The sequence below is a fragment of the Pagrus major genome, chromosome 21 (genome assembly GCF_040436345.1).
Source record: "Pagrus major chromosome 21, Pma_NU_1.0".
Taxonomy (NCBI): Eukaryota; Metazoa; Chordata; class Actinopteri; order Spariformes; family Sparidae; genus Pagrus; species Pagrus major.
In genome coordinates, this window is record NC_133235.1 from 15,437,852 (window position 1) to 15,457,659 (window position 19,808).

Here is a 19,808-nt window from a genome sequence, read left to right on the forward strand (position 1 = left end):
ATAAAATGGAAATACTCATGTTAAGTCCAAGAACCAAAATTGTTCTTAATTGAGACCAGTAATAAAGTACAAATAAAGTGTCTCGCTCACTTACTGTACTTGAGAAGATTTTTAAAGTATGTGTACTTCCTAAATATGTTTTATGCTACTTTATACCTATTCACTACATTTTAGAGAAAAATATTGTACTTTTTACTTCTACATTGACACAGTATATTTACTAGTTCCTGTATAGATTAAGAATGTTAATTAAAATAATGTCATCTTACAGAAAAGACCAGTAATTACATACATGTACTTAGTTACATCCCACTTCTGCTTTACATCATCTGCTGTTTTGTATAGTGTATTTACTCAACTACTGTCCACAGTATTGTACATAAGTAAAATTTTAAGGTACTTGTACTTCAGTAATTCTATATATGCTAGTTGATACCTGTACTTCACTACATTTTAAGTACTCAAGTATCTGAAAGGGGCTACTTTTATTTTGACACTTTATGGTCATTTTGTTGCATAGACCTCTGTACTTTTACTTTGAAAAAGCCACAGCATTTTTAAATTGGGGTATTACTACTTTTACAAAGGAAGTGAGTACTTCCTCCCCTATATATTTGTAGTCCTCATTCTGGACTTTAACAACAGACCTGTAGTGCTGCAGTATTTACATTCAATGTTAGTTTATACAAGCTAGTTTTTAGGTAAAGCCCTGTGCACACACAGACACTGTAAAGGGGTTGCCAGTTTGGGTCAGGGCCACATCACTGACTGGAAGCCAACTAGAAGAAGAAGAGACCCAGCCCCTCTGTAAACCAGCACAGAGGCAGTCCGGGTTTCCACCTCTTTGCCGATTAGTTCGATAGCAGGATAGCAAAGGACTAAATCGGGAATGGCTCCTCTCTTTTTGCCACAAGAGTTATAAAATGCTCTATCAGTGCGGGTTGTTAATTTTACAGTTTCGTGCAATGTTATATTTTTTACTCCATTGACACAGTACAGTTACTAGTTACTTTACAGATCAAACATTTAAATTCAAATAATGTCATTTTACAGAAAAGACCAGTAATTAGGTACATGTACTGAGTAACATCCCATCACTGCTTTACTGTACATGAAATTGTGATTGTGTCATGCTGTTTTTGTATACAGTTAAGTACATTTTAAGGTACTTGTGCTGCAGTATTTCCATTTAATGCTAGTTTATACCTGTATTTCAGTACATTTTAGAGAAAAATATTGTACTTTTTACTTCTACATTGACAGATTAACAATGTTAATTCAAATGTCTTCTTACAAAATATTAAGCATCATTATAGATAAAAAATATGCACACTATATATATATGAAGTAGTTATATTTGCTTTTTAAAATGCTATTTACATGTCAACACAACAACAATACTAGTTAAATAATATGATATGTTGAACAATACAGTATACATATCTGAAAGGGGCCATTTTGCACAGTGAATACTTTTATTTTGACACTTTAAGGTCATTTTGTCGCATATAACTCTGTACTTTTACTTTGAAAAAGCCAGAGTATATTTAAATTGGGGTATTATTACTTTTACAGAGGAAGTGAGTACTTCCTCCACCACGTATTTGTAGTCCTCCTTGTGGACTACAACAACAGACCTGTAGTGCTGCAGTATTTCCATTTAATGCCAGTTTATATCTGTACTTCATTACATTTTAGAGAAAAATATTGTACTCTTTACTCCTACACCCTTACATTACAAAATATGAAGCTTTGTTATACATGAAAATACCCACACTATATATATATATATATATATATATATGTGTATATATATATATATATGTATATATATATATATATATATGTATATATATATATATATATATATATATATATATATATATATATATATATATAAATTAGTTACATTTGCTTTTCAAAATGCAATTTACATGTCAACACAACAACAATACTAGTTAAATAATATGATATGTTGAACAATACAGTATACATATCTGAAAGGGGCCATTTTGCACAGTGAATACTTTTATTTTGACACTTTAAGGTCATTTTGTTGCATATACCTCTGTACTTTTACTTTGAAAAAGCCAGAGTATATTTAAATGTGGGTATTACTACTCTTACAAAGGAATTGAGTACTTCCTCCACCACGTATTTGTAGTCCTCGCTGTGGACTACAACAACAGACCTGTAGTGTATAAACCACAGAGATAGGTAAAGCCCTGTGCACACACAGACACTGTAAACGGGTTGCCAGTTTGGGTCAGGGCCACCTCACTGACTGGAAGCCAACTAGAAGAAGAAGAGACCCAGCCCCTCTGTAAACCAGCACAGAGACAGTCCGGGTTTCCACCTCTTTGCCGATTAGTTTGATCGCAGGATAGCGAAGGACTAAATCGGGAATGGCTCCTCTGTCTTTGCCACACGAGTTATAAAATGCTCTATCAGTGCGGGTTGTTAATGTTACAGTTTAACGCAGGTTTGTTTTCCACCTCCACGGTCCACGGCTACTTCCTGGTGCCACAGAGAGAGGCAGTGCTGAGTTAAAGAGACAGAAATACTGATAGAAATTCAGATAGAAAAAAAAACACTGAGAGAGAAGAGAGGGGTTGGAGACGCGATAGGAACAGTTGACTGGATTCCCAGGAATTGAAAACCCTCTCTCTCCCCTCTTATTTATATGTATTTTTGATATTTCTTTTGTTTTACCGAGTCGTTATTCTTCGTCGGTTTGTAAACTAACAAACGGGTTGGATGACGGTTGGCTGCGGCTAAAGCGGAATTGTAACGGGGAACATATTCCTCCCTCCGACGGAGAAGCCTCGCACAGATTTTTCCCTTTTTTTTTATTTTACAGTAGACTCATTCCTGTGTCATTTTAAAACCACGATATCATCCCGGCTGTTATTTTATATATTTTTTTACGATTCCACAAGGAAGGGTTAGGGCGACGGAAGATGGGTTGTTTGGGCAACAGCAAGACTGAAGATCAACGCATCGACGAAAAGGCACAACGAGAGGCTAATAAAAAGATAGAAAAACAGTTGCAAAAGGAAAGACAAGCGTATAAAGCCACACACAGGCTCTTATTACTGGGTAAGGCTGATTTATATGTGATGGCTATCTGAAATGTAAGCTAACCGTAATCCCTTTCGTTTACCGAACACGTAGCCCCATTTGACAGCGCTTGCAATAATATGTCATGGGGGTGGATATTGATGGAAGCGAAGCTCCAGAGCCTACAATTAAAAAAACTGCCTTCATTCCCCGAACATGTATGGTGTTAACGCTAACCTGGATGTGCCTGTTCGTGTTCATTTCGGTGATATTTTCATGTATTTTCTGGTCTATTTTCGAAGGTGCGGGAGAGTCCGGAAAAAGCACCATTGTGAAGCAGATGAGGATCCTACACGTCAACGGCTTCAACGCGGAGTGAGTGCTATTCAATACACTTATTAAACAGCCACATTAACGGCTCGGAAATCATATTAATGCTTATTTTTATGGCTTCCCTCCTAATGAATACCACTGTCGAGGCCAGAATATAGCCTGTGAATGGATTTTCCCCAGGCACTGCAGCGCCTGTTGGGCCCAGTATCCCATGCAAAGCAGCTAATATCTCCCCCCCCCCTCCTCCTCCTCCTCTTCCTCCTCCTCCTCCTCCTCCTCCTCCTCTCTGTCTTTTTTCCTCCTTTTCGTGTACATGTACAGTTATCATACATATGTGAGGATCTCAGTGTCACACAGATGCCAAATAATTCACTGTTTCCTGTTTCATGTGAGAGGGTGAAAGGTTGTGATCGACACAGGCCTATTGATGATTTGTTTTGCTGCAAGGCCTTGCATGGCATTGATCTTAACCAGTGGTCTATTTTAGACAGGCCTAGTACATGTCAGAGTGCTGTAACTGTATGGAAATCATCTGTATGTATGAATTAAAAGTATTAATATAATTAGGAGGATAATTTTGCATTTGTAAGTCTAAGAAATGAGAAATATCTCGACTACAGCACATCATATCCCCTTATTTTTGCGTTTTACCAAACCCCAACCTGCCCTCCACTGGTGCACACTCCCAGCTAACACCTGTACTGTATGTGTAATTGTATAAGAATACAAGCTAACCTGGCAGTAACCCCTCTCTTACTCATAACCACCTTGATGATAAAGCTTTTGTGGTCTGCTGTGGTTGATGTTTTCGTAAGCGCTGCCTCACACTTCCATTCTGTTCCCATGCAGAGAAAAGAAACAGAAAATCCAAGATATTCGGAAAAACGTGAAGGATGCCATAGTGGTGAGTTTCATCTGTATCACTTCCCAAATGTGCTCAATGTCTCTGTTGTTACGATGAATCCCACTGCAATCCCATTTTACTGATTATTATACGGGCTTACAGATTTTTTCATCCTGCTTAATGCTTGTTTTTTTTTGTGTGTGTGTGTGTTTTTGCAGACTATAGTGTCTGCGATGAGCACTTTAATACCCCCAGTCCCGCTAGCCAACCCAGAGGACCAATTCAGAATCGAATACATCAAAAGCATAGCACCTCTCTCTGACTTTGACTATTCACAGGTAAGACATTCGTAAAAAGTTTCTGTGTGTGTGTATAGATGTGAATGTGTGGACGGGCTGGTGTACTACATGTGTGCTTTTTTGTCTTTCTTAATGTGCATCTGTGTCTGTGTGGGAGTTAGATGGTATGTCATAAGAGCATTCACTGGCCAAAAATGTAGATCTTGCTCATATAGCTCAAGTAATTTAGCTATAACAGACCTAATAATGTCTTTCTTCTAGAATTTTCTCCTATTTATGACATAATGGTGTATTTTTAACAAACCAAAGCTAAGGGAGTTGTGTTTTCCCCTCTGAGATATGAAGTTATGTATGAAAATGTCAACTAACTTGTTTAAAATCAACAGTTAGTTGATTCGAGTGCTTGTTGAAGGTTTAACAGATCCACTGTATGTGGATTTGATTGCAAGTTGGGGCACACAGGATTCTTTTCAGTGTGTGATCAGTCATTCGATAGCGCGAGGTCATGTGTTGGAAATGTAGATAATGTTTTACATAATTTTGAAAGTGTTCCCTGTTTGACACCGGCTGAAAACAGGAACGACAAATTAATGTAGAGCTGTAGATAGACGAGAGATTTGAATTATTTTGTTTTTGTTTGTACAGTTTTGGCTTTTATCAGTATTAGGTATTAAGAGGCTATCGTTATGTGTGAATCAAGTGTAGGATTTATCTCCTTTTGGTTTATTGATTAGCCCTTTTGCTGTTGGTTATATTGGAGTTGACAGTGATCCCTATTCTCATTATGCTATGATGAGCTACTAAACTTGTTCAAGTTCAGGCTGTACTTTCTTTTAATACACCAAAGCTGTATTTTTTTTTTAATAGCTGGAACTATTGGCTGATAGTTGAGTCAATCTACCAAAACATAATCTGCAACTATTTTGATACTTAATAAACCGTTAAAGGTGCAATGTGAAAGAATTGGCCAGCTATTGAATTCATACTCTGAACAAAAGGGAAGCAGCATATCACTGTAGCAGCTATTAGCGAGTTGGCCTCATTAGCCGTGCGGCTAGCTGTCAGACTGGGAGCTTGGAGCACTGGAAGAGCTTCTGACCATTGGGAGGAGAAGATTTTAGGCCTAGGATGGGGGGTACCCAGTGGGGAATGCTGGTGTGGAGTGGCAGTGTAATGGGTACCAGAACCAAAGCTGGGCAAGTAGGTAATGGAACTGGGCTCAACAGCCTCTCAGTGAACACAGGTGAACCATGAGTATTTGAAAAGTCTTTTGCACTAGTCATTTTTCAAGCAAAAATGTGGAAGATTTTCAAGTTCCAGCTTCTCCAGTGTGCACATGTGAGTTTTGGACTGTTGGTAGGACAAAGCAAGACTTTTGAAGATGGCAGCTTGGGCCATGTTGATGGACATCTTCACATTTCTGTTTATATAAACTGAATATCTTTGAGATTTGGACTGTTGGTCAGACAGACCAAGACATTTAAAGATAGTAGCTTGGGCCTGAATAAATCTTCATGGACATTTTCCCAATTTTGTCACTTTTTTTTTTTAAATCAATAATGAAAATGATTGCTAGCTGCAGCCCCAACTTCATGTATTGTTGTTTTTTTCTTCTTTTATCAGGTTTGCAGTAGTTCACTTGATAAAAAAGAGGGATGAATTTGACATGTCTTTTATCTCTTAGCCACAATACAGCATAGGACTTTTTCAACAAGGCCTCAAAATGTAACTTATGCTTAGTTGTTTTTGCACTTGCTCTCAGGTCTTATCCATATCGTCACTTTACTGCTTTGTCATGACAGTGGAAGTGTTTTTGAATTGCTGCCTTAAATGTACTCTCATGATGTTTGCTAGCTTCCCCTTCCCTCTCAACAACTTTATTTGATGCTACATCACAAGAATCTCCATTAAAAGGATTTGGGTGTTAATTTCCCGACAGGGCCCTCACTGAGAGTGTTAACAGGGCAGCAGTACTCTGTGCTGCTGTGATGCTGTGTTGTGTGAGGTTTGGGGCCATGGGGAGAGCCGGCGTTGAGTTCCCAGGACTGGCCAGGCCAAAGGGAACAACATGGCTCTGTTTAGAGTGTCTGCGCTTGTCATCAGTCTCAGGCTTCACTTGTGCCGTCAGTGTCACCACTACATTGTCACTTAGCGCCACCAGGCATGATATCCAATACAGCAGCGCAGGAACACGGCCAATCAGTAACCTGTGGCTTTCACCTGTTGGCGCCGTTGTGAAATGTGGAAGTATGTTTCACCTGGAAACTTTTGGAGGGATGATGTCATGGTGAATCTATCCAGATCTAACCTTAAAGGGAAACTTTGATGAATGAGTGCACGTCAATCAATTTTAGTAGTTGTTTTGTGATTATTATTGCTGTGGACAAAGAAGTCAACAATAATCTTTTTTTTTACTTTTCCTAAATTACTTGTTGTATGTGTTTTGGTTGCTTTGGTTGTACTACCATAAAAGTTCAGTACAGTCAAATGCATGCAATTACTTGAAAAACTGCTCAAATGATTAATTGATGATCAAAATAGCTTTCTTGCAATCCACTCATCAGTTTTTCCGTACAATCATCAGTCCAACATTGCCTTGTCATGTCATATGATGTACCTTAACATAAATGACTAAAATGCTTAACAGCATTGTGGCGACCATGGAAATGAGTCATTAAGCCTTCTTTTATTGAATCCAACTCTTTCAAAACCACCTCCTAAATCCTTCTTTTTCTGCTCAGAACATTTTTTGAACCCGATTTAATCAAAGCATCTCTGTACTTTGGTGAGCAAAAAGAACAGGTCTTTAGGCGCTCTTCTGGTAGATCATTTATTCAGGCATATTATTGGTTAAAGTCTTTGCTGCGTAAACATTGCATTTATTCAATTCGATAACATTATTCTGCACTGTAATTTGACGTGATAGCATAGTTAGGCTTTTTCAAGTTGAGAAAATGGAGAGAGAACAATGTTGTGGTGTGCTGGGTCTGGTTAGTCAAATAGGAAGGTTACAAGGAAGAGAACTATGGCTGCGTTGCGTCACGGTCTTTTGAAGGTGCTGGTGGTGGTGACGTTGGAGTTTCTGCTACGTGGTTAAGGGACGGATTTCTTCCTGTTTGTTTTTTGGATGTTGACGTTCAATGATGTTGATTTACTGTCACACAATCTGCTGTCATTCTCATGGAAAATATCATGTAAAGTCACATGATCTTTGCTTGGCTTGTTGTGGTACAGATAGATCATGAATATAAAACATATGCCTCCAGACTACAAAACAGAGCTTTGTAGTTTTTACAGTAGAGTAGATTTGGACTAGATTTGTCTGGGCATACATCTTCATCACTTATCTAAGACAACAGTTTCTCCTTGTCATACATGTAAATCGGCAGGCATAGTTTTGCTGGCCCGTACTCTTAATCATCAAAGCGTCCTTTTTTGTCAAATCCTTCCCTACAGTAGCTCGGGATAACAGTAGGCCCATGGAAAAGAAAGCACTGATACAAACGGTCGTCTATGCAAATGGAAACAAATGCCACTGTGGTGGCTATGTTAGCCACCCGACAGTGTCTGTCGACTGAAGTGGAGCAAATTCAAATGAGCCCCAGCCCCTGTTTTTACACCACGTCGCTTTCTCACCATCAGACATTATAAAGCCTACATCTAATCCTATCTATTTGATGCTAAAACATGCAGGTCACTGTAGCCAGTGAGTAGCATTTGAGACCTGTTAACGTAATTTATATACACTCAACAAAAAGACAAGGATTAGGTCCACAAAAGTTTGTTCTTGTGTTTCGGGGTTTTATTGTCTGGATATGAATTACAGTCTATTGTGGAAGGTGAGCTTCATATTATGTCCAGCACCACCCATTGTTGAACTGGTCTATTTTTGTGTTTGGGTGAGGAATTACTACCGTGGCTAAACACGTGCACCTCAACCACTGTTAGTAAGTGTGTAACTTTATTTTACAGGCCAATAATTTTCTATTACTTTCAATTAAAGAAGAAAGATGGCCCTTACATAAAACTGGGTTGTCTCTGCAGTAGAAAGACACAAATATTAAAAAATAATAATAATACTAATTGCTAGATGAGCAAGGAAATCAGAGACAAAGGGCTGTCGTATCCCCTTTTGCTCAAAAAGTAGAACACCCACAACAACCAGAATACACTGTGCCGATGTGGATATAATAAAAACTCCTGCTGATGGTTGACGACTGTGAGTTGGGAAATGCTTGTTTTTGGCTAGAAGCCCTTGAGTAGAGAGAGTCGAGACAACAGTTTGTAGTTAATACATGATTTATTAATTGATTGATTTACAGTGCTCGGCTGCTAGTATTTGCAGCTAACTTCCGGGAACTATTGAGAGGCTCCACTATCTGCTTTTGCTTTAAAAAAAAAAAGGTCCATTGAAGTAAACAGAGATTACAAGACTCTCTCTTCAAGGGCTCTGGGTAAGAGTCCCATTTGAAACATGAAACAGTAAGGCGTCGAGCTGGTAACAAACAATATCGTATTAAATCTAAACATAACGCTATCATTTGTCTCTGAAAACATTTTAAGCGAGAAATAAACAATAAAGAGGATCGTGGCTTGTATTTGATCAGCACTGCCTTGTTTTACGTTTTGATTGGCGATTTTTCTGCCTCAGTTTTCATAGCACATAACAGAGACTGCATTATCGCCGCAGTAAAGGCTCGCCATTCTCGGGGCTCGTGTATGCGCACTTACAAAATACGGAACAATAATTGCTACAACAGGCCTAGATTTTGCTAGATGATATGTTTGGGCACAAAAAGTGGTTGGCTCTGGGTGCAGACAAAATGGACAGAAGTTGGCATGTATTACCAGAATAGTAGTGATACAGAGCTGGTTGAAAAGTTCCCATTTAAGGAACGTGACCTGCTTCGGGCAGCTTTTGTTCTTTACTACAGCCATGAAGAGTAACACCTTTATAGCATTCCTTTGTTGTTAACTTCTTGGTGATGAACGGTTTCAGTCCTAGAAGTTTGTTTTCCCTTAAATTGATTACTTCAGGATCCTTGATGTGGGGCAAAGGGTGGCACCAAGGGCTGCTCCTGTGTTTGGAGCCATGTTATAAAAGATGAACAGTCTTGCTTTTGCTCTCTCTCTCTCTCTCTCTCTCTCTCTCTCTCTCTCTCTCTCTCTCTCTCTCTCTCTCTCTTTTTTTTTTTTTAGCTAAATTTGTCTGTACTATATAACTGAAGTAAGCCATTAAAGTTGGGTCTCTCTGTGCTGGACAACCATTATCTAACACAGATATTCTATTAAAATCCAATAAATGTGGTGATGATGGTTTACTGCGGAGCCAGCATGTTGTCTGGCTGTCTATGTATGGAAGGATTTGAGGTTGGTGTCCGTTGCTGTACATTTTGCTTCGAGGCCAAAGGTCTCTTCCAAACTTCCCCCAAAGGAATTCCAGTGTCCCCTTGCAACACAAGATGCAAACCATTTGCTCCAGAACTTTGTTTTGCTAAGTCGAATCCGATTCAGGCCATTTTGTTTTCCGTGTCAGCCTGACCTATATGATTCAAGTGAAATATTACATCACACACCCAACTTGATTTACATTGAAACTAAGGCAGAACTGAGAATTTGCCCTCGCAAAGCCAACAGAGAATCAGCATGGAGGAGGGAGTGGAAGTGGACTGGGATGAGCACAGGAAAGAGTTAAAAAAGCTTGTGTTAAAGCAAATTCCCTCCTGGTGTCTTTCTGTGTTATCAGTTCCTCTGTAGGGCACTGCAGCACACACTGCATTTATTCAAAGGCCCAGTGTCACACGCCTCTGTGGAAAAGAGCCCTGAGGACCATACTCTGCCCCCCCCGCGCGCTCTGCCCCATCTACCCTCCACCCCTCGTCCTCCCTACTTCCAGTCCCAGCGCTTGCTAGCTTTGTCGGGCCCTTCTTTGAGTTTTCAGGCCTCCTCAATGTCTGCTGGTGTAAAAATTTTGGCTAGAATGTAATCAGCGCTGTCGAATATTATTGATATTAGTCAAGGTGGGTGTTAAAGTTTGACTGTAAGAGAAGTGGAAGCAAACAGAGGCAAGAAGTCAAATATAGCCCTGTTTTCTTTGTTAAACAAGCTTTTGGTGTAATGGCTGAACTCTACATTACAGAAAAACCAAACTATGGCTGCAGAATTAAAAATAATGGGTTAATATATCTTAACACAGCTTCAACACAGCCAACATGATAGCATCAGTGTTGAGGCTATTCCTGACTTGTGTCTGAAGTGGGAGCCTACATTCATCTGTACCAAGAAAAGTAAACAAATGTTAATGTATCTCTCTGTGAGACTTCTGTGGACTGGATCAGTGGATTTCCTCCATGTTGAACTTAATCACCGGATCTGCCGAGAGGAGATCTCCCAGAGCATGTGATCATTTATCAGGCTCCTTCTCCCTCTCTCCCTCTGGTTCAGGGCTACTTTCACCCTCTCCCCAGTCAGAGTGCAGAGCCAGTGCTGAGTGCAGAGAGTCATGTGGTAGTTCCAGGCCAGAGGAGGAGCCCATCGGAAAGACATGTGCACAGGAGGCGACGAGGGATGTTAGCCCAATCATCTTTGTTAGGGGCATACAGAGAGTCCAGGGAAATGTCTCAAAGTCATTGATGAGTCCCTTTTAATATGGCTCCCACTGAGACTAGTCATTTACAGCATCATGTCTATATTTTAGAAGATTTTGATTTTCTGTTGTGTTATCACAGTGGAGATATGCACCACCTTTTGTTGCCTTAGCTTACAGTTTAAAGAAGAGAGCTTGTGACTAGAAAGTCATGAGTTTAAATTCAGGAACTGTTGGATAAACCTGCACCGAGGAAGTTAATGAGAACTCAAATCCGCTTCTACTGCTACTGCTCCTTTTTTCTTGTCATTTTGTATTATCTTAGAAAACTAACTTTCACAGATTCTTGTTACAGGGCTGCACTTGAATACTTGTTAAGGAGTGACCTATAGTACAATTATGTTTTTATGTCCAAAATAGTGTCCTCAAATGTCTTGTTTCAGGCTTGTTGTTTCCCTCTGCTTCTGGTCTGAATGCTAAGCTAAGCTAAACACATCCCTCCTCTAGATCCTATGTATTGTGTATACAAGAGCAAGGCAGCTGCTTTAAATTGGTGATCAACAGAAGAAGACAGTGTTGTACAGATGTGTGCACATACAGTATGTATTGTATTAACTGTAAAGGTGGTACTTGATGTAGATGAGCAATCCGTTTTCTTTGGATAAATGTATATACAAAGTGGGCAATATAATTTTCCATTTGGTTTATATAGCTATCCAATTGTCATGGCACTTTCACCATCTTTGAGTCACATCAAAGTGCACAATCATAATTTCCAAATGTTTGCAGAGTGTCTTTTTAAAATTTTATTCCCTAGTTAAAGGGTTCTTGGTTGTAAGTTATTGAAATCCTGGCACACCCAGGGCTCCACGTGGGGCTTAACATTTTCATCGTTTTCACCGGTGCGCCTGATGCTCAGCAGGCTAGATTAATAAATGTATAAAATATATTTTAACAAACAAAAAACAGACAAAAAACAAAGCAAGTATGAAACACTATAGTTTTAACACTAAGTTTAAACTATTTTTGAAAAAGTTATTTGAGTTTGTCAAGCGCTTTAGATTGTTTTTAAACAATTGAGATTATTGCGATTTCTTGGGTAGTGTGATGAGATTTAAATGAAGAAAGACATGTATCTGCACCTTTATTCCTGCTTATAAACATTTACATAATGTGTTCAGAAATTAAACTTAAATGTAGGCTACTATTTGGTGCGCCTAAATGAAAAAGTTAGGCACACAGGTGCAACCAGTGAAAAAAGTCAGTCCGGAGCCCTGTATACTTGTATGTGTTTTCTACAGTATGTATGTAAAAGGTGACAATTACTGGCCATTAAGTGGGAATGATTTTAATTTTCTGAGAAAGATCCTGTTATACTTTCAGGAATCTTTTCTTACATAATTACATTTTAAGGCCCCTGACCTACCCTTCATGACATTTTACTCCAAGTTTGTCAAGTCTTTTTGTAGTCCGTTGTGTGTTGTTTTTCTGTTTCTTAACGTTTGTCTCTCTTTTCCTTAGGAGTTCTTTGATCACGCAAAGAAGCTGTGGGACGATGAAGGAGTGAAGGCGTGCTTTGAGAGGTCCAATGAGTACCAGCTCATCGACTGTGCACAATAGTAAGTTCAAACATTATAAGGCATGTTCTGGTGTGGTTTGTATGAGCTTTAGTTACTTGTACAGTTACCATACATTATGTAATCGGTTATCGGGTCAGCTGTAATATAGTGAGAACAAGACAAGTGAGCTGTTGTGTTTTTTACAGCCTGTAAACTGTTGTCACATCCCCACTCTGTCCGTCCTCTATGTGTCATGTTTGTCGTGAAAGCTCTGCGGTGTGTGCTGGTGTCATGTCATATATGAATATGGCTGACATATGTTTACTCTGGGTGTGGCAAGGCAAGCAGCAGCTGTGTTCGTCCTTTGGAAACCTAAACGTATATCTCCTCATGTCAGTGTGTTTGACATTTTACTGTGGAAATATGCAAAGTGTGGTTTGGTCTGTGTTAAAGAACCCAATTCTTTGGTATTGTATTGATCTAATATTTATCTTTTCACACATTTAAAATGTGACAATTCTCTAAAGTTTCTCATTTCACTGTTAGTGATGGTTACAACTTACTTGTGGAGTATAATAGACTACATTTCATAGTCTCTAAGGCTGGACAAAAGCTTTCTGGGTCATGATGTGATGTGGCTACAGAGTTTTTCTTTATACAATTGTACTCCAGATACTGTAGTTAGGAAATACTGATAACTTCAGTGTGGCAAGGCACAGAAAATGATGCCTCTTTGCACGGTGCCCCAGATTGTTTGGACGGCTCCTATAGTACCTTGGGCCACCTTAGGGTGCTGGTTGTACACAGTTGAGGGCCCCTCTCATGTCTGCAAAAGGAAGTTTGGATATGCAAACTAACTCGCTGATTACAGTGCTCTTCTTCTGCTTCCTCTCTGACTCACCTCTGGATTCACATGTAAATATGAGTACATGTACATGGTTCAGACTCAGGAGTGTAGCCCGCTGCAAGTTGTCCCCTCCCATCCCAAAGGTTGGCTCCCTTTATCTCTCAGGGTTAGGTCAAAGGCACACTTTATCAGTGACTTGGGATATCGTCTTGTTGTTAGCGAACTGTGAGCCCGTGTTACACAGGGTAGCGTTGAGATGTTTTAAATATGTTCTAGCACGTAGACAAACAGCCTCTGTACTCTTCCTGAATATCTTCCGTTCCTTGAACATAAATTTGACTTCGGGTCAAGTCTTCTCTGGTTGCCCTGCCTGAAAGCAGCCTCCATAGAAAGGAGAGAGATAGTCAGGTGATGGTTGGAGAGTCACATGAATCTGTAAGGTGGAGCTGTTACAGTCCAAGGCCTGTGTTTGTCTTTGCTGCTCTGAGTCAGTCTGTTTCTGTGTGCATTGCGACTGCACGATATGTTAAAAAGGATGTTGTGTTTGTTTTAGTCAATATTCCAGTGTCATAGTGACGAAACATAATATTGTGTTATCTTAACAATTGAAATCTTTTTTCTGAATGTTGAAATCAGAAAGAATATTTTATAAAACACTGAAAATACAGCTGTATTTTGTACAGAGAGTAAAATGAAGACAGTGAAAAGCATACAGTATTTAAATTGAGTGGTACTGGCTTATATGTGACTTCTCCAGTGTTAGAGTTTGTATACTGGTTTTCAACTTGGTCCCTGTGCTTTCTGTCCCGACGATATAACTAGCCAGCAGGTTTTTTGCATGGAAGTTATGATAAATCTATTCATTCCAAGTCAAAACTCTGCCAAATGACTGATACTTAATTGTTTATTTTAAGTCCCAATTGTCATCCCTGTTTCCGACCTCCTCCTTTTGCAATTTTTTCTCTATTTGATTGCTTCTCTTCCTTCCTGCTCTTCTCGCCTGTCCTCCTATCACCGCCTCTCTGGCTGTTACATTGCAGCTCCTGATTGGTTAACAGCTGGTGAGCAGTTGTGTGTTTGACCAATAAATCATCATGAAGAGAACAAATTTATTTTATTGTGTGTGTAAAGGAGATAAAAATGATGAAGTTACAGCTTCATGCCATACAAATGTGATTTCAGTTCTGTTCATGCAGTCCACGTGTAGTGACTGTTACTTAATATGACAGAAGACTTGTATGGCTTTTCAGTAGTTGTTGTTCAGTAGTTGTTGTGTTTTGTTGCTCAAGTGCTTTTTCTTGTCTTTAGGAAAGTGTTTGTGTGATTCAGTGCTGTCGATTTACTAGAAAATAGACCAATTATCAGCCTGACTGATATTCAGTATTTTTCCGATGATCGTATCAGCGTTTTTTCTGTCCGATCGCTGGTAAAATAAGATAAAATTAGAGATAGACCCTATATATCAGCATGGAATTTATCAAAACTTTTCTTATCGGTAATTCTAGCCGGTAATAAATATAGATCATTATATGAAGCCAAATTGCTTTCATTGACTTAACAAGCATAATAACTCACACACTCCAATACAGTAGTTTGTCGTATGCACCTTTAAAGTTTGTTTACAGTCTGCTAATTGATGCGGAGAAGAAGGACAAGAACACAAGTGCAGCATGCAATACATTTTCCGATCGGAGGGAAAAAGTCTACGAGTTTTAACAAATCTTATTAGAACTGGCAAATATTAAATCAACCATCTTTCCTCATTACATCTTAGTGTCTCTTAGCCTCGGTGTGTAAAAACTACAGGTTATGAATTTTTTTTAAAATACAAAAACGTGAAATCATTGGTTATCTTATCGTTATCAGCCATTAGAAGCAGGTTATTATCATATCATGCATCCCAAGACAATATGAATTAATTTTACAATGCGCTACTTTGGCTTTGATGCTGCATCCCCTCTCTGTAGTCTGTAGTTAACACTCTGTATTCTCCGCCCACAGCACAGCATCTGTTTGGTTACATGCCACAAGTAATTGCAGATTCAGATTATTCAGTATTGATAGGCTAAGTAACCAGCAACCTAAGTTATCAAATTAATGTAGTCGAGTGGAAGTATGAAGTAGCAGAAAATGGAAATACTCTAGTAAAGTACCTCAAAATTGCCCTGAAGTAGAGTGCTTGAGTAAATTGTGCTTAGTTACATTGCATCACTGGTTATTTGATGCTAAGATTAAAATATTTACGGCAAATGTATATCGATTCCAAATATTGGTTATCAGTCTCCTTGATTACTAAAAATCAGTATTGGCCCTGAAAAAATGTATTGTTTGATCCCTAAATCGATTCCTGGGGCTGTTTTCGTGTGTGCAGTTCATTTTGAAATCTGACTGTTGAGTAGAATCATCACAATCCGTCTCTATTGTTGGTGTGTGTGATTGATGTCTGGAATTTGTCAGACTGTGTGGCCTCTCACTTACTTCCTCTCTGAGTTTTAACCTCTGAATGAACTGTGTGGATGGAGGGCATTCATAGATACTCTGTCCTACATGGCAGCAGACCTGTCTGTGTGTAAAGGCCCACACACACATACTGTACACACACACACTTACACATACCTATTGTTATTATGACCGCTAAACTACACTTTACTCCCCTGGAAGTAGGGGAACGGTGGTAGACGGCTTCAGCAGCCAACTGGGTTGAAAGGATTGGGGGAGAGGTCATAACTTAGGACTCAAGTTGTATTTAAACATGTTATATTGTTTGGAGAACCTATGTTGTGTCGTTTCATCGATAAAGGCCTGTTAGCTTGTCCCTTTATCTTAGTGCTAGCTTAGTTTTAGCTTCCTCTGACCCAGCCTGCTCTTATAATTCTACAGCCAGTCCAGGAAGCTTTCATTTCATCTTTTAATTTTGTTTTCTACACCTGTTCTGTTGTATTGTTTCTATTGAACTTCCACAGACTTCCGTTTGTGTTATAGGCAATGTCTTGGATCACAAATGTGATAAGAGAGTGCTTTCAGTCACTCAGAGATTAAATTAAAGAGGAAGTTGGCCTACATGTGGCTGTTTGTGGGAGGAACAGATTGGCAGGCAGCAGCCTTACATGCTAACAGTCAAACACAGTAGAAATACTGTCGTCAAAACCACCAGCAGAAGAAGTTTTAGATTTACTGTAGCTATGTGTCATATTTAGATTGTGTGATGGCAGATTATATACTGTACCTCTGCCATTTCATCTGGGTTGTAAAAAGTACCCAAAAGGCACACTTGGGTTAGCATTACTTTGGTAAAAGTGAAAGCAACCCATACAAAAGTACTTGAGTTAAAGTCTTAATATATCTGACAGTAAAATGTAGTATTACAATTATTTTTTTGGCAGTACATTTATTCAATCATGAGTAAAAGTAAATTATACATTTACTTACATGTATGTACAATTTGTATAGTATTGGTCGACCGATGATTTGATTTTATCCTATTGCCGGTAAAATAAACCGTTCTTAAAATGTGCTACGTTGGCTCTGATCCAGCTACAATTATTAAAGCCTAATGATATATTGGTTGGCCGGTATTATAGCTGACATTGGCCGATCACAGATTTATCAATATCAGCGGATGTATTGGCCGAAATGTGTTGATACGAGAACTTTGTTTCAAAGACTATAATGCAGAAAAAGAAGCTTGGGATAATTAAGAATTATATATTAAATACCCAGTGAAGTTTGATTTTTCAGTGCACAGATTTTTAAACAGTAAAGTTCACAAGTGTTAAATAACCACATTTGAGGGCTCATTTTAAAAAATGTGTGTATATCGGCTGATAAAATAGAATTTTTAACTCCCCAATATCCGCATCGGCATCAGCCCCAAAAATCAAGCTGGCTCTAAAACTTATCAACTCATTGTGGATTAAAAAGTACAATATTTGCCTCCAAAATGTAGTTGAGTGAAAGCATTAAGCAGCAGAAAATGGAAATGCTCGAGTAAAATACAATTATCTCAAAATTGTACTTAGGTAGAGTACTTGAGTAAATGTACTCAGTTACATTCCATTACTGCATTTCATCTGTGTTGTCCTTCACAGACCTTGCTCCACTGGCAGATATTTTTTCCAGCAGGCCGAATGCTGGACTACCCATTGGACAAAGGCACAGGAAATAAGTATGGGCCGATGGCGAGCGCTTGTTATGCCAAAGAGCACGTCCATATCGATGCTTTTGGAATCCTGTCACCCATCGATCCGTCCTCTGCATTGCACATTTATACGTTTTAAGAGCACAGATATGTGTCTGCCAGTTGATTGATTATGAGCTATTTTCAGCTGCGGCGGGCTGGTTCCATTGCAATGCCTTGGACGTGTCAACGGCAAAATCAAACACTTTTTCACACGCAAATCTGAACTCCCAGGCCTCCTGCTTTTTTAATTTTTTTTGGGCTGTGGTGAGTGTTTGTTGCAGTCCTGCAGCAAATATGACACAATTCATGACATTATGCACGTATTAATGCATTTGTTACAGAGGTGGATGATTGTTTGGTATGGAGCTCTCCTTGTGTTGGTGTGCTTAGTGGCTGGGGCGTCCCAGAAGGGACTGGGCCCGAGGATGCAACCCTGGATGGAGTCTGGGAGTGTAACTGAAAAAATGAGGCTATGTTACTGCTCAGTGATACAGCTGCTGTTTATGCCTGATGAGGCTGGAACAGGGCTGGGTGATTTGGCCTTAAAAAAAAATATTGCGATGTAGGCTATATCATGATACACAAATATCTCTGTATTTTGAAATTCATTTTGTTAACAAAATACTTACACAGTGAGGTTTCTGATAAATAATCATCAGTAATGTGGATATAACGACTAAAGGAAAGCATTAGAACAAGTAAAACAGTCTAATAAGTTTAGAGAATTACTTCCCTTTGCTGTAATGCAGCCTTTAAAACCAGGAAAAGACAACACCTATTCTAACTTATCATGTTATAATGATATCCAAAATCTAAGACAATATATAGTCTCATATAGCGATAATGATGTATTTGGTATATGTTGCCATGGCTGGAGTTTGCTTTTATTATTAATATTTTTTGTGATTTTAAAATGATGTACTGCCAAAACATATTGAATGGCCTCTTCGCGTCGCCTCCGTTTGAGCTCAGTTTGAGTCAAAAGACCACTTCCTATTTACGAAACACCAAGCTTTTTGTCTAAGGCACAATGCATTGTGGTTGTTGTAGTTTACCAGTATGCTTTTAGTGTCTGGCAGTAAGAAATAAGTAATACAGCTGAATGTGTCCTGAAATAATTTAATCCACAGGCACGCACTGCTGTATAATAACAGGTATGATGAGATCCTCAGACTAAGGAGTTTTACAAACAACATGAAACAATTTTCAAAAAATGTATCTGCAACTTTGTACTGCTATTATTATTATTTTTTCAAGTCTGTTTGAAACAAAAATGCCAAACTTGCTTCTCTTTGTCCCTTGTGATGGTACACTGAATATCTTTAGGTTTCGGATCACTGGTCAGATAAAACGAACAATTTGGACTTTCTTGTGTTGAAAATTTTTCTCGGATTTTATAGACCAAAGGATTCATCAATTAATCAAGAAAATAAGAAACATTGGCACTGTTTTCTCAGTCCAAATGATCATCTGCCTGCTGTTATTAATCCCCACAATCCCATCTCGAGTTTATGGTAATCACACCGCACACCATGTACTCAAAACATACAGGAAGAAGAGACTTGGCCATGACTCACCCTTCTTACTGAGACAAATGTCAGATTGTTCTTGCTTCAGCCATCCAGAGAATTTTCACACTTTTTGGCACCATCACCATTGACCCTATTGAAGATTAAAAAGAAGGAGCAAAGATCAAATACTGAGAAAAAGTGTGGCCTATTCATGGTAGATTGGAAAATGGATGTCATCGTCACAACACAACAACATGTCCTGACTGCTGGGACTCAAACATTTTGACAACAAAACATCGGATAAACCTAAACTCTCTGGATGAAATAGTCTATCTAAAACGTTTTATAACGTTGTTTTTAATGATGATCTTATTGACTTTTTTTTATCTCTAATGTCACAAATCATACTAAAACTGTTACTGTTATTAGATGCCTAGAGCTGCATGTAATAATAAGTTTCATAATCGGTTAATGTGTTGATTCTTTTCTAAATTAATAGATTTATCGTCAGAAAATAGTGAAAATGTTCACATCAGTTCACATCTGAGAATGTCTTGTTTCGCTTGATCAACAGTCAGAAAACCTAAAG

At 38.8% G+C, this 19,808-nt stretch overlaps 1 protein-coding gene across 3 annotated transcripts in view; it reads left to right on the plus strand.

The window, feature by feature from the left end:
- Positions 1 to 19,808, plus strand: part of LOC141017372 (guanine nucleotide-binding protein G(olf) subunit alpha) — a 54,651-nt gene that overhangs the window by 13,110 nt on the left and 21,733 nt on the right. The window contains exons 1-5 of one of the 3 annotated variants that reach the window (XM_073492064.1): positions 2,375 to 3,099; positions 3,363 to 3,435; positions 4,243 to 4,297; positions 4,456 to 4,575; positions 12,644 to 12,741. In XM_073492064.1, the coding sequence (XP_073348165.1) occupies positions 2,961 to 3,099; positions 3,363 to 3,435; positions 4,243 to 4,297; positions 4,456 to 4,575; positions 12,644 to 12,741 (485 nt within the window). In that variant the 5' untranslated portion in view covers positions 2,375 to 2,960. Of the gene's footprint in view, positions 1 to 2,374; positions 3,100 to 3,362; positions 3,436 to 4,242; positions 4,298 to 4,455; positions 4,576 to 12,643; positions 12,742 to 19,808 lie in introns of those variants that run through there. The other 2 variants (XM_073492066.1, XM_073492063.1) reach the window with 2 other exon arrangements.